This window comes from Kryptolebias marmoratus, linkage group LG13 (assembly GCF_001649575.2).
Source record: "Kryptolebias marmoratus isolate JLee-2015 linkage group LG13, ASM164957v2, whole genome shotgun sequence".
Taxonomy (NCBI): Eukaryota; Metazoa; Chordata; class Actinopteri; order Cyprinodontiformes; family Rivulidae; genus Kryptolebias; species Kryptolebias marmoratus.
In genome coordinates, this window is record NC_051442.1 from 3,418,006 (window position 1) to 3,430,686 (window position 12,681).

At 40.8% G+C, this 12,681-nt stretch overlaps 1 protein-coding gene across 7 annotated transcripts in view; it reads left to right on the forward strand.

The window, feature by feature from the left end:
- Positions 1–12,681, forward strand: part of gria4b (glutamate receptor, ionotropic, AMPA 4b) — a 112,041-nt gene that overhangs the window by 54,015 nt on the left and 45,345 nt on the right. For all 7 annotated transcript variants that reach the window (XR_005233969.1, XR_005233970.1, XM_017436717.3 and 4 more), the window contains exons 3-4: positions 1,968–2,207; positions 10,468–10,652. Coding sequence is in view for 5 of the 7 variants with exons in the window: in XM_017436717.3 (XP_017292206.1) it covers positions 1,968–2,207; positions 10,468–10,652 (425 nt within the window). In the remaining 2 variants the exon portion in view is untranslated. The remainder of the gene's footprint in view (positions 1–1,967; positions 2,208–10,467; positions 10,653–12,681) is intronic.

A 12,681-nucleotide genomic window follows, 5' to 3' on the forward strand; every position in this document is an offset into this window, starting at 1 on the left:
TTTCTTTTCACAACAGGAACATCTTGAGCTCTTGGTTCTGTCGCTCACTCTGGTTCTGCTCGTATCCACGAACTGGCAGAGGACGCTCATTATCTTCCCTTTTTTGTTGTTGTTCTCTGTTGTAAGAAAAGGGAGGGAGAAAAGTGGGCAATTATAGTTCGGCTCTTGTAGAGAGCCAAACCTTTTTATAATGAGAAGATCTCCTCAAGCAGGACAGACTGTGTGTGTGTGTGTGGAGACTTTATGCAAATGTCAGTTTCTACTTAATTCAAAGTGTGACCAATAAAAAAACACACCAGACACAGATTCGGTCTGTGTTGTTTTGAACTGCGAAGCCTTTCTGCATCAGCACAATACGCTCTGTTCATAATATGTCCACTAAAAACGAAACATCGGCGACAGGAAGGCGTCAGAGCGCCGTTAGGAAACATTGTTAAAGCGAGGGATGAAAGCATCAGAGGAAAACGGTTTTGGTTTTGATCCCTTTCTGCTGTTTTCAGAGCCTCTCTTCAGATGATTTAAAGTGGTAATCAGAGGGATAATGGTTTGTTTTGTTTTCTGTCGTGGTGCTAATCACTTATTGCTTGGGTGAATTTTTTTTTTTTTCGCTGCTCGTTTCTGCAGCAATCAGTCGTCATACCAGAGAGCGTTAAACATGGTGGAGATGCTCTTATCCAACACTCCGTGGCTCTACTTATCTAAAACAAACTGAAAGCATCACTTCCTGTTTGTGTGTGTGTGTGTGTGAGGAAGAGTTTGGCTGTCTGCCGGGATATGAATCATTAAAAATGATTTATCTGAAGATGAGCCCTCGTTGTATCATGTTTTTACTCTTAAACAATGAAATTATTCTGTAAAAAAAAAAGTGCTAATAAAGCCAAAAGGCGAACAAATACTTTTATTAGATTAAAGGCCTGGCATTCATTGTGGGAATATGTATCATCTCATGACTCTCAGCTACTACCACACCAAATTTTAGCTCAATGTCTGCAAATTTGACTGAGGTGTAGCCATTTGTGTGTTTCCTAAGATCAACTGACTGTGGTGGCCATCTTGAATTGGATTGACACCTGAAGTTAATCCGTTGTAGACGTATACCCAGTGATCAGTTTCTGATAGTTTCATTAAAATCCACCCAGTGGTTCATGAGATAGTTTGCTAACAGAGACAGCTGACTACAGTAATAATGGCTGTTTTAAAAATGGATCTCGCGCTTTTGAATTTCTCTCAACACATCCATTGATTTAAGCGTTCTTTACCTTAATTAATTTAAGCCAAAGACGTCTGTCGTTTCCCGCTGTGAGCTGAAAGTGTTTTGACTCTCATTCAGAAGTTATAATGTTAATTTTTTCTTTTTTTCTCAATGATGTTTCAGTATAAACTTCAACCAGATCCGCCTAAAATTGACATAAATTCCTGTTTCAGGACAGTAATAGAAGAATGAGTGTCTCTTCCTTTTTTGTGCAGAGAAACAAAAGTTTCAGCAGCAAAGTGTCTTTATTGGAGGCAGTTCTCTGAGACAAATTTGTGTTGAAAACTTTAATCCCTAAAAGTTTATTCCACAATATTATCAGTCCTTCCCATAATGTGGGTCCTCAGATAATCTACAGATGTCCTTTAAAAAGGATTCCTCACAGCATATTTTTCTAATAATTGTTTCAGAGGTAAAAACAGTCATCAGATTAATAGAAAATGTGTATTGTGGAGGTTAAAACTGTATATATTGTCATTATGACCATGTTTAATTTGGTTATTAGCAGTTTTTGTGTATTTAAATCATTAACAGATGGGGTTACAAGTATTTTGTTGGTTGGGAACCGCTGGTTTATATGATTAAATCAAACTGCAAACATTCAACCTGAGATAAAAGTGTTTGATTTTAGGAACTGGAAAGCTTAGATGAGGTGACATGTTATGACGCTACACAAATACTTGTTAAATTAATATGTTTCTGTCGTCTTCCTCAGTTTGCTCCCAGTACTCCCGCGGTGTCTTCGCCATCTTCGGCCTGTACGACAAGCGCTCGGTCCACACGTTGACGTCCTTCTGCAGCGCCCTGCACATCTCCCTCATCACGCCCAGCTTCCCCACCGAGGGCGAGAGCCAGTTCACCCTGCAGCTCCGGCCGTCCATCCGGGGGGCGCTGCTGTCCCTCCTCGACCACTACGACTGGAACAAGTTTGTCTTCCTGTACGACACGGACCGAGGTGAGTGGTGAGGGCGGTGATGTCCGAACAGACGTGGGGTCAGAGTTCAGGCGCCTGAAACATGTAGACAGTTTAACAAACATTCAGGTAAAATATTCTGCTTTTATACAACATGAGCACAAACTTCCTGACTCTACCAGGGTTTCTGCACAACGGAGAGAAAATCTGAAAATTTAAATCTGGAAACGTTTGGAATTTTCACATGGGAATCCAGTGGAAACCCACGTTTAAATAAACACATGGATCTAAAGTTAATATTAACCAGAGAAAAGACACTTTCTGTGAAAATACAGTGTGAATGCTGGGAGCTGAAGGACTGCTGAAGTTTTCTGAAGAAGCTGAAGTGGAGTTTTTAAAATGAAACAAAGAGAAGAGAAGCTAAAAGGATCAAAATGGTAGCTAAAAGCTTAAAATGACAGAATGGCAGCTAAAGGAGCGGACTGATCAGAAGCTAAAAGAAGTGAAACCATAGCTAAGAGTTAAAATAATCAAAACTGTAGCTAAAAGCTAATATTTGTAAAACAACATCTAAAAGTAGCAAAATTCAAGCTAAAAATGGCAAAACTATAGCTAAAAGCAGAAAAAGCCTAATCCTAGCTAAGAACGTAAATAAGCAAAATAGTAGCTAAAATTAACAGAAGACAGAAACGCAGCAGGTATTCTGAGGATTTCAGAGATCAGTGTTTTGATGGAACTGAATTAAAGTTCAATAATTCAAAAAGTATAAAGTTACAATATTCCCCATCCAGCCAAATGTTTTGATACATAAATATTTAAAGAACCACAAGGTATGTGGAGTAAACTATGACTAGTAAAACAGTCTGAATGAAAGGAGGAGGAGCTGGGTCTGGGTCTCCCTGCTGGACCTGTTCCCTCCCTGACTTTTAGACTTCTCAAAAATCAGCTTTTACTAAATCACGTCTCAGGTCTTCTTTTGTAATTACAGTTGTGAGTTTTTGCTCTTTAGTCAGCGGTTGCTCGTCTCCATTTCTGAAGCCAAGCCTCTGCTGGAGGAGTTGTCGAAACTCTTTGTCTGCTTTGCTTCGTTCCCCGAACAGAGATGAGTTCTCATTCCCACCAGCAGAGTCGGTAGGTTTGTACGGATTCACCCCACCATGTCACATTTCCATTACAAAACAGAAAGGATATGGGCTGCTGCCCGGATCACGTCTCCACATCTCGCTCTCGTATATTTTCCAGGAGCCAGTCAGAGCTTTTTTTTTATTTTTTCATCCCGTTCTCTTTCTCTCCGTGCTGAGGTGACCGTTCGAGCAGATTGGGTCCTCACTCCGCAGCCCCCGCACAGCCAATCTCTCCGCAAAAAACTCATTCCCCGCCTCTCTTTCTCTTATCTGGGGTCACACATGCTTGACTGGGTAAAAAGCCTTCTCTCCTCCCAACAAAAGCGACTTGGATCTGATCAAGTGTTCTCCAGAAACTCGACAAGGGTTCCTGGTTTCAAGACCGCGTCGCCCTGTCGACGGGCCAAGGACACATCGTGACTTTAATGCAGAAACTCTGAGAGAGGTCGGGTTTCTGCGATGGGGAAGAAAACTTCCTGTAATTCTGGGAAAATCTCAAACTAGATGATTAAAACCAAAACATTAGCAGGTAGATTATTGAAGCTGTGACTGAACCGATGATTCTGCAGAAACACAAACGACTGATGAACGCCTGAAACTCTGCAGCCAACGTTTGCTGCCGTTTAGCCTCCAGTCTGGACTCTGCTCCTGTTTCTGAGATGTCATCTGTTGTCCTTATTTTAAGTAATCGTAGCCGAGTTGTAAGTTCTTAATAGTTAAAAAAATGAAGAAAGCCATTTTTTTTATGCAACAGCTGCTTGTGAGGCAGTGTTTAGTGTTAGTTTTGTGTCTGAGACAGCAGCAGATGCAGGAACAGTTTCTGGTTGCAATTTTGACACTTTGTGATAATCAACTGATGGCCCGCAGGCCTTATTGTGCCCACATGCCAGATAGTTAAAATTAATTTTTCTATGAAAATGCAGCTTAAATGCTGAGAGCATCGTGTCTTTTGTGTCTCCTCCTTCATTTTTCCACCATCTTCAGCTGATTATTTAGAATCTGTTTTGGATTTGTGGTACAGAGGGAATATATATACATATATATTTTCCCAGTTTTTAACCTCAGAACGTTTTTGCTCTGCACTGAGATGGAAAGGCACCGCACCATGAACTGCTTCCCTTCTCGTAGATGTTTTACAGTTCAAAACGACGTAAGCGTGAGTTCCTCTGGATGGCGGAGGAGCAGATTTGAAAACCTCGGTCACGTTATGAGGTGCTCTGTCATCATCGAAGGTGTGAATGTTTGCGTTCACGCGTCTCCGGCGCTTTGCTGCGGAAATGCGCTGTAACGTTCAGAGTGCGAGGGGGTTTTCACAGAGCTCCTGAGTGAAGGCTGCAGGATTTTATTTTTTATTATTCTCACGCAGCACCAGGAATTGATTCAACATGAAGTATAATAGAAGAAGAATCAGCCCACGCGAGGCTGAGCACCGTCAGCGAGCCGCCGTCTGATTTCCTGCGTCGAGGAAACAGGAACACGAGCCAGAAGAGTGCAGAAGAGTGTGTTTACAGGTTTCTCACGAGTATTTACACTCACCTAAACTGACAGTTAATAAACCCCCAGCATTCCTTGAAGGAATGCATATCACCCGCCGCCATCATGCCAGAGTTTTTGACCATCTTCTGTTGAGAAAAGATGCTGTTGTAGCCGTTTTGGTCAAATTTGTAATTCACAATATCATGCATAACGTGCTCAGAACACGCAAAATTTTAGCACAATCTCTATAAAATTCATTTTTGAGTGTTTTTATTAAAATCCATCCAGGAGTGAACTGACAAACAAAGATTTTAAGCAAAAACCTTTCCTCTTTGTGTGTACAACCACTCCTCTGTCGGGAATCTGGGTGTTATTTTTGATGGAGCTTTTAAATCAGACAAACAGATAAACGCAGTTGTGAAATCAGGCTTTTCCCAACTAAGACCCGTTGCCAAGGTGAAGTCATATCTCCCCACCAAAGACCTTAAAACAGTGACCCATGCTGTTGCTACCTCTTGTCGGACTATTGTAACGCTCTGTTTGTTGGTTTAGATCAAACTGTCCAGAACGCAGCAGCTCGTCTTTTAACAGGAGCTAAAAAAAAACCCTGAACACATGACCCCGGTTCTGGCTTCTCTCCATTAGCTTCCTGTCCGTTTCAGGATTGATTTTAAGATTCTACTGCTTGCTTTTAAGGTTTTAAAAGGTCCGGTCCCGTCATACTTATGTTATCTCCTTAACATTCACACTCAGTGAGAGTTTTTAGACGTTCCAGAATCCAAATTAAAACACAGAGGTGATCAGGCTTTAGCACTTCCTGCTCCCAAACTTTGGAATATTCTACTTCCTGAAATACAGAGACTGTGAGTCTTTACTCCAGTTAGAGCTGATGGGTTTTCTGAGATGTTTCTGTGTTTTATTGTAGCTTTGCTAGGTTCTTTTGGGATCTTCTATGTGTTTTTGTTCTTGTTTTCTTTGTCGTTTGACTGGACTGTGAAGCACTTTGGTCAAACTTTTTGGTTTCTTCAAGTCTTACATAAATAAATTGACATTGTAGATCTGAAAATATTGGTTGAAGATGATGCTCAGCTACAACCACACCAATATCTGTAAAACTTGCTGAGTTACAGCCATTTATGCGTTTTCTAAAGCCAGTTTTTTAAGGCATCATCTTGAATTAGGTTTACTCCAAATGTCAATCAGTTGTCGACGTACATCCAACGATTACTTGCCGAGAGTCTCAATAAAATCTGTCCAGAGGATCAAGAGATATTTTCTAACAATCACACACAGGCGTGAGCAAAAACATTATCACCTCTTTCTTTGTTTGTGAGCAATAATTAGAGTATAATACAAAAAGAGCTAATTAAAATAAATACCACGAAGGATGTGTTTAAGACGAGGGAGAGATGAAATAACGGAGTATTTCATGTGATTTCTTTGGAAGAGAAAAAGAGAAATGGAAGAAGTGCCAAAAACAAAAAGATGAGAAAACAAAAAGACTTATTTGGAAAATCAAAGTAGAAAAAAAAAGACTGAAAATGAATAAATTAGAAGAGGAGAAGACCAACAATGGAGAAAAGAAAAGTTAACAGAATTGGGTAAAAACAAAGAATAATATGAGAAAAATAACAAACTGAGTTGGAACGAAAAGAAGAAATGATTAAAAAAGTGAGAAGAAAGGTGAGGAAAGAGATCGAGAGAGGAAATATGAGTTTTAAGAAAGAAAACAAAAGAAAGATTAAAAAGGTGGGGATGGGAGCAGAAAGGAAGATAGAAAAGATGAGATGAAACTAAAAGAAGATGAAGATCTGAGGTCAGGAGGAAAACGACATGAAACCAGATCAGAGCAGTTTGTGCAAATATAAAAGAAAGAAACAAAAATAGGTGATAATGGAAAAAGAGGGGGGATAATTGACAAGAGAGGAAGTTAAAGGAAAGAAAAAGAAAATCAAGGTGAGGAAGGAAGAGATGGAAGAGGAAAGTAAAACATGAAGTTAGACGTTTGAAGATTAGATTAAAGGTAATAAAAGCAGAAAGGAGGAAATAAAAAGGTGGACGAAGGAAATGAAGAAAAAGTGTATCAGACACAGAAACAAAGAAAAGCTGGAGTTAATTAAGGAAGATGAGAGGAAATGAAGGGAAAACGAATAAAAAAAACAGAGTGAAACTGAAAGGGATAATTAAACGATGAGAAATGAGTAAAAGTAAAAAAAGGTGAACATCGAGAAGATGTAAAAGGCTGAGCGAACCTTGAAGGAATGCATATCACCCGCCACCTTCCCATGTTGAGAAATGATGGCCTTACGAGTCAAACCTTCAAAATAACATCATGTGCGACCTCATACGTTATCACAAGGTGTCGCGCTCAGAGCGCGGGTTGTGGGCGACCCTCAGCTACTACCGCACCAAACTTTAGCTCAATATCTGTAAAACCAACTGAAAGTTAGACTTTTAGATGATTACTTTCAGTAAAATGAAACGTGTAAACACAGAATCACTGCTGCAGCAGCTGCCTCCTTGTATCCGGCCCGGCCCGGTCCAGCTCGGCTCGGCTCTGAACGCGCTGGCGCCGCTCCCGCCCGCGGCCGTCCGTGTCTCTGACGCTGATTGCGGCTGGCTGCTGCTCCACACAAAGCCCCGCAGCAACACATTTATCAGCTGGTAATCAGCTGGCCCTTTGCACGCTTTGCTTGGCTCGGCTGCCGCAGCTTCCTGTCCGTGCTCTTTAGACGCCACGCGGCACAATCGGACACGATGCCTTATCTTGTTGTTGCAAACTGAGCGAGTAACTGCTGCTGATCTGGGGGCTGGTGTTACAAATTCAGCTCCTGCTTTTTTCCTCACGTTCCGCCGGCTCCACTGTGTTTTCATCGTTTATAAAACCTTTAAAAATATGAACAGTTGAGCAGATAACTCCTGACTGTAACTACATTTATACAGCTGCACTCAGGTTTGGGGTGGTGGTAGCTGAGACTCATCCCCAAGGCTGCCTAGCAACATCCGTCCATCCATCCATCTATCCGTCCATCCAACTATTCATCCATCTATCCGTCCATCCATTAATTTATCCATCCATCCATCCATCCGTCCATCCACCAATTTATCTGTCACCCATCCATCCATCTATCCGTCCATCCAATTATTCATCCATCTATCCGTCCGTCCGTCCACCAATTTATTTGTCTGTCCATCCATCCATCCATCAGCCATCCATCCATCCATCAGCCATCCATCCATCCGTCTGTCCGTCCATGCATCCATTCATCCATCCATCTGTCGATCCATCTATCCATCCATCCACCAATTTATGTCCGTCCATCCATCCATCCATCCATCCATTCATTCATTCATTCATTCATTCATCCATCCATTTGTCATCCATCCGTCCGTCCGTCCGTCCGTCCGTCTGCCCGTCATCCATCCGTCCGTCCGTCCGTCCGTCCGTCTGCCCGTCACCCATCCGTCCGTCCGTCCGCCCGTCACCCATCCGTCCATCTGTCCGCCCGTCCATCTATCCACCCACCCACCAACCATTTGGTGCTGATCAGAATCACAATGCTATGGCCTTGGCGGAGGTTTGCGCCATCTAAGTCCTTCTAGTTAGAAATGTGCTGATAAAACACACAAAATACATTAATTTACAATAAACCAAAATAAAATGCTCCAAATCTGAGCCTAAATCCCGGCTGTAGTTTTAGACAGAAGCACTAAAATCACTGTAGCTGTACACAGTATATATGCACTTTGCAGAGTCAGTCTTTTGAATGTTCATTTATCAGAGAGTATGTTAAAATAAACTGTGTGGAAAAAAAAAAAAACAGTTTTGATTCAGATTTAGTTGCCAGTTGTCTGTAGGGGCTCACAGAATAATAGAATAAATGTTTGATATTTAACATTTAAACAGAAACAGCTCGTTCTGAAGTGCAGCTGCATGAATATTGACACCGAAAACATTGACTTTGAATATTATTTTATAAGAATTAGTCATTTCAGAGGCACTTTCATCTGAAGTGTCTTCTTTTCTGAGCCGCTTCTGGATAAAATAACCACAGAACAGAGATTTTATAAAGTATGATTTAAAAATGAGTAGTAGTTATAAACTTTGCATGAGTTCGACACCATTTAATGACATTATCAGTAGACGGTACTCAGTTTGAAGTGGTACCTTCTATAGTTTACATTATCAGCTGGTCAGTCTTGAAAGATAATAATGTTGTGACAAAAATAAATCTAATCTAAAATTCCTCTGTGACGCTCTGATTGTGTGCAGTAAAGACCTCCGTTTCCTGTTTTTAACACCATTTGTCTTCACTTACAACTGGAAACAATGTCGTCCCGTTTGGGGATGTCTCCTCCCAGCAGCTATAATGTCATGAAGCATTTCCCCCCCTGAGGACAGCTGGGGATATTCTGACATGATTCATGCCTGTGTGTGTGTGTTTTCTGTTAGTCCCTCTTGGCACCGACTTCCCTCTAATGGGGAGCGAGGGGCTAAGGAGGGGATAGAGGAGGTGGAGAGGGAGCCGGGTTGCCAGAACACAGGTTAATCCACTAATTGGGAGCAAAGGGAGACGGGTTGCCAGATTGCGATGGCCACCAGGAGGGGCCGTTTAAAGGGGACATCTGTTCCTGCTGGAGAACAGCCGTCCTCACAGCTCCCAAACTTCCGCTGTGACACTCATCTTCTTTATGCACCAACCTGACAGCGCTGTTACATCCAACTCCCCTGACTGGACCAAAAACCAGGATCTGGCTGGAAAAAGATAAAAGCTGGAGAGGAGTTTCTTTTAGACGAGAAAATGTGTCGTCGTGCCAGGAGCGTTGGGCCAACAGAAAGCAGTTTGTTATTGAAAGCAGTAATTTAGGCTATACGTTTTATCGCTCCACAGGATCCGTTGTGCCAAACTTAAAAGCAGCCATTCGTTTTAATTTAATCAGTAAAATGGATCCAGATACTGACAACTGAAACTGGAACAAATGCTGCGTTGTTTTTATTAAACGAACAGCTTAAAAAGTGTGAAAATGTGTAAAGATAAATGCTGCCCATTTAAACACTGTTGTCTGCAAAGCACCGTTTGGGTCAAATAAAATACGAAGCGCGTTTAAAACCAGACGTTTAACAGAGTTCTCCATAACAGATAATTCAAGATTATTATTTTTTAAATGTCATTTCTGGTTGCGGCTTATTAAAAAGCACAAGGATCTACAGACGGCAGAGAACAACGCTTATTAACAAAACGTGTTTAAATATTAAAAATTTAGTTTCGCAAATGTTTCGTGGAGTAGAAAATGCATACAAGACATTTTAAGGCCTCAAGGAAACACACACAGTGTTTTGGTGATAAATAAATGAAGAATTAAAGACCTAGCAGACCTTTCATGTCAGAGTTTTAAACTACAATCATCTTATGTTGATTAATCAGTCATAAATGTTTTGATGAACCCTTGAAAATAAAGTGATATCCTTCGTGATCTCGTTTTATCTGTTAGTGCTTGGAGCACGTGTTGTGAATGACTCTCAGCTACTACAGCACAAAGTTTCTGCTCAAAATCTGTAAAAGTTGTAGCCAGTTTTGCGTTTGCTAATTTCTTTTCCCTCAGCAGTAACAGAACAGTATCTGACAGTGTCCGAATCCTGGATGGACGTGTAAAAATCCAACCTAAAGTGGAAAAACGTCTGAATTTTCTTTTTTTGTCAGGGTACGCCATCCTGCAGGCCATCATGGAGAAGGCGGGACAGAACAACTGGCAGATCAGCGCCATCTGCGTGGAAAACTTCAACGACGCCAACTACCGGCGGCTGCTGGAGGACCTGGACCGGCGGCAGGAGAAGAAGTTTGTCATCGACCTGGAGGCTGAGAGGCTGCAGAACATGTTGGAACAGGTGAGGCTGTTTAAACCAACCCTGTCATCACTGACGTTTACTCTCATAATCAGAGGTTGTAAACTTCTGACCACGTCTCTATTTTAAACTTTAACCTACTTTGTTTGTGTTGAGTGCTTCACATTAGTTTTTAAGTCAAGTCGAATTTATTTATGTAGCACTTTTCAGCAACAAGGCGATACAAAGTGCTTTACAACATCTAAGATAATCTAAATGAAATCACAAAAACACACAGCAATATAAAGTTACAACTAAACTAAAGGTACCGGAAGGCTAACTAAGAGTTAAAAACATTTTAATAACAAGTCGAGATGATAAGAGTCATGAAAACACACACAACAATTAAAGTCAAAACTGAACATATCTAAAACATGAATCAAAATAAAATATAAATATTTTACATATTTCTGGCTTAAACACCAACCCATTCAAACCCAGCCTCATACTCTCTGACTCTTCTTTGTGCTTTTATTTAAAGAAAGGCTGATAAATGATGGCATAACTGAGACCTTGGTGATTAAACTAACAAAATCTGAAATGTGTTTTTTTAACTACAGTATGTGGTGCAGCTGCAGCTACTTGATGAGTGAATATTGGGTGTAATTTAAAGTTCATAACTAAAATGATTTGATGAAACATGACGACAAGAGCTTCTTCAAAGAGCTGTTTACCTCACGGTTATTTGGTGTTGGTTTTGCTGTGGTTGGAGCGTGTCGTTGGTGCTAATTAGACTCGAAAAACGTCTGTTTTGATCTCCAGTGGTGGTAGTTGGCATAAGCACACTCAGAATATGATGCGCACCTTCCTCCTCCTCCTCCTCCTGCTCGTCCTCGTCACTCCAGCCTCCCCGTCTCTGGTGTTTCTGTCATTTCTCAATTATTCAGGCCGTCTGCCAGTTTACCTTTGCAGGGAGTCCAACGCACCCCGAGCGGCTCAGAATGTTGCCCGAATAAAAATCGACGAGCTCTGAATCGTAAACTTAAGCTTGCGCGGCTGTTGCTCCGTTCATATTTTATATCACACCGTCCCGATCCGGAACGAGGATCTGAATGCCTAATTGGGCCTCATTAGCGGCGTATTTTGAACAGCAGGGTCAGCAGATCTGATGGCTTTGAAGAAGTCAGATGTTTTTTAGAATGCCGGGGCGTAAAGTCGGCAAATGGAAACCTGCGCGGTTTACAGATGAGGAGCGAATTTGCTCAACATTAATCAAGTGAAGAGTCTCGCTTGCTTGAAATGAGAACCGTTGATTCGAGCTAAACTTCAGGGGAAAACTGCAACAGATGTGTACGCCTCCACATACAGTGAGCAATAAGACTGAAAATCTGCTTTTTAGTCTCAACCAAATGTCGACAGACATGTTCTCGTTGGTTTGTGAACGGATTATATTCAGATCATTTATTTATTCATTTTTAGATCGAGTTGACTCAGCTGCACGTCGTCCTGTTGTTTCACCAAAATCTGAATTAGGGAGAATATTTGTTGATTGTTTGCAGTTTTTTATTTTGTTAAAAAAAGAGACGATGATCAGAATTTCACTTCCAGGTTTTGTCTTAATGAAAGTTTGAATTAAAGCACACATGGACATCTTATTATTCGCAGGAGACACATGAAAAATCACAAATCAAATATAAGTTCTGCTCTTAAATCTAATTTTTTTTTTTTTGAAACCAGCTTTTGCTGCTCATTTACTTTGAAAGGGAGTAGGTGACAGATTATACAGAATGTAGTTTTTACCAAGAAGTTAACGATTAAGTGTTTGCTTTGGTTCTGAATTGAGGAAATAGCGTTTAGTTTGTGGTAGTTCTGGGAGTTATGGAAAAAATTCTATATCACGATATGGATAATTTTATATTACAATAACGATATATATCACGATATACCCCAATTACGTACGTTGTCAGTTATTCTCTGAAAAATATGAAAAAAATAATCTAATTTCTTACCTTTTTCAAGCTTTATTTCTAAGTGACATTTAACTGAACTTTCACAAATGAGATCTGCTGCATTTTAGTGCAGCAATATATAT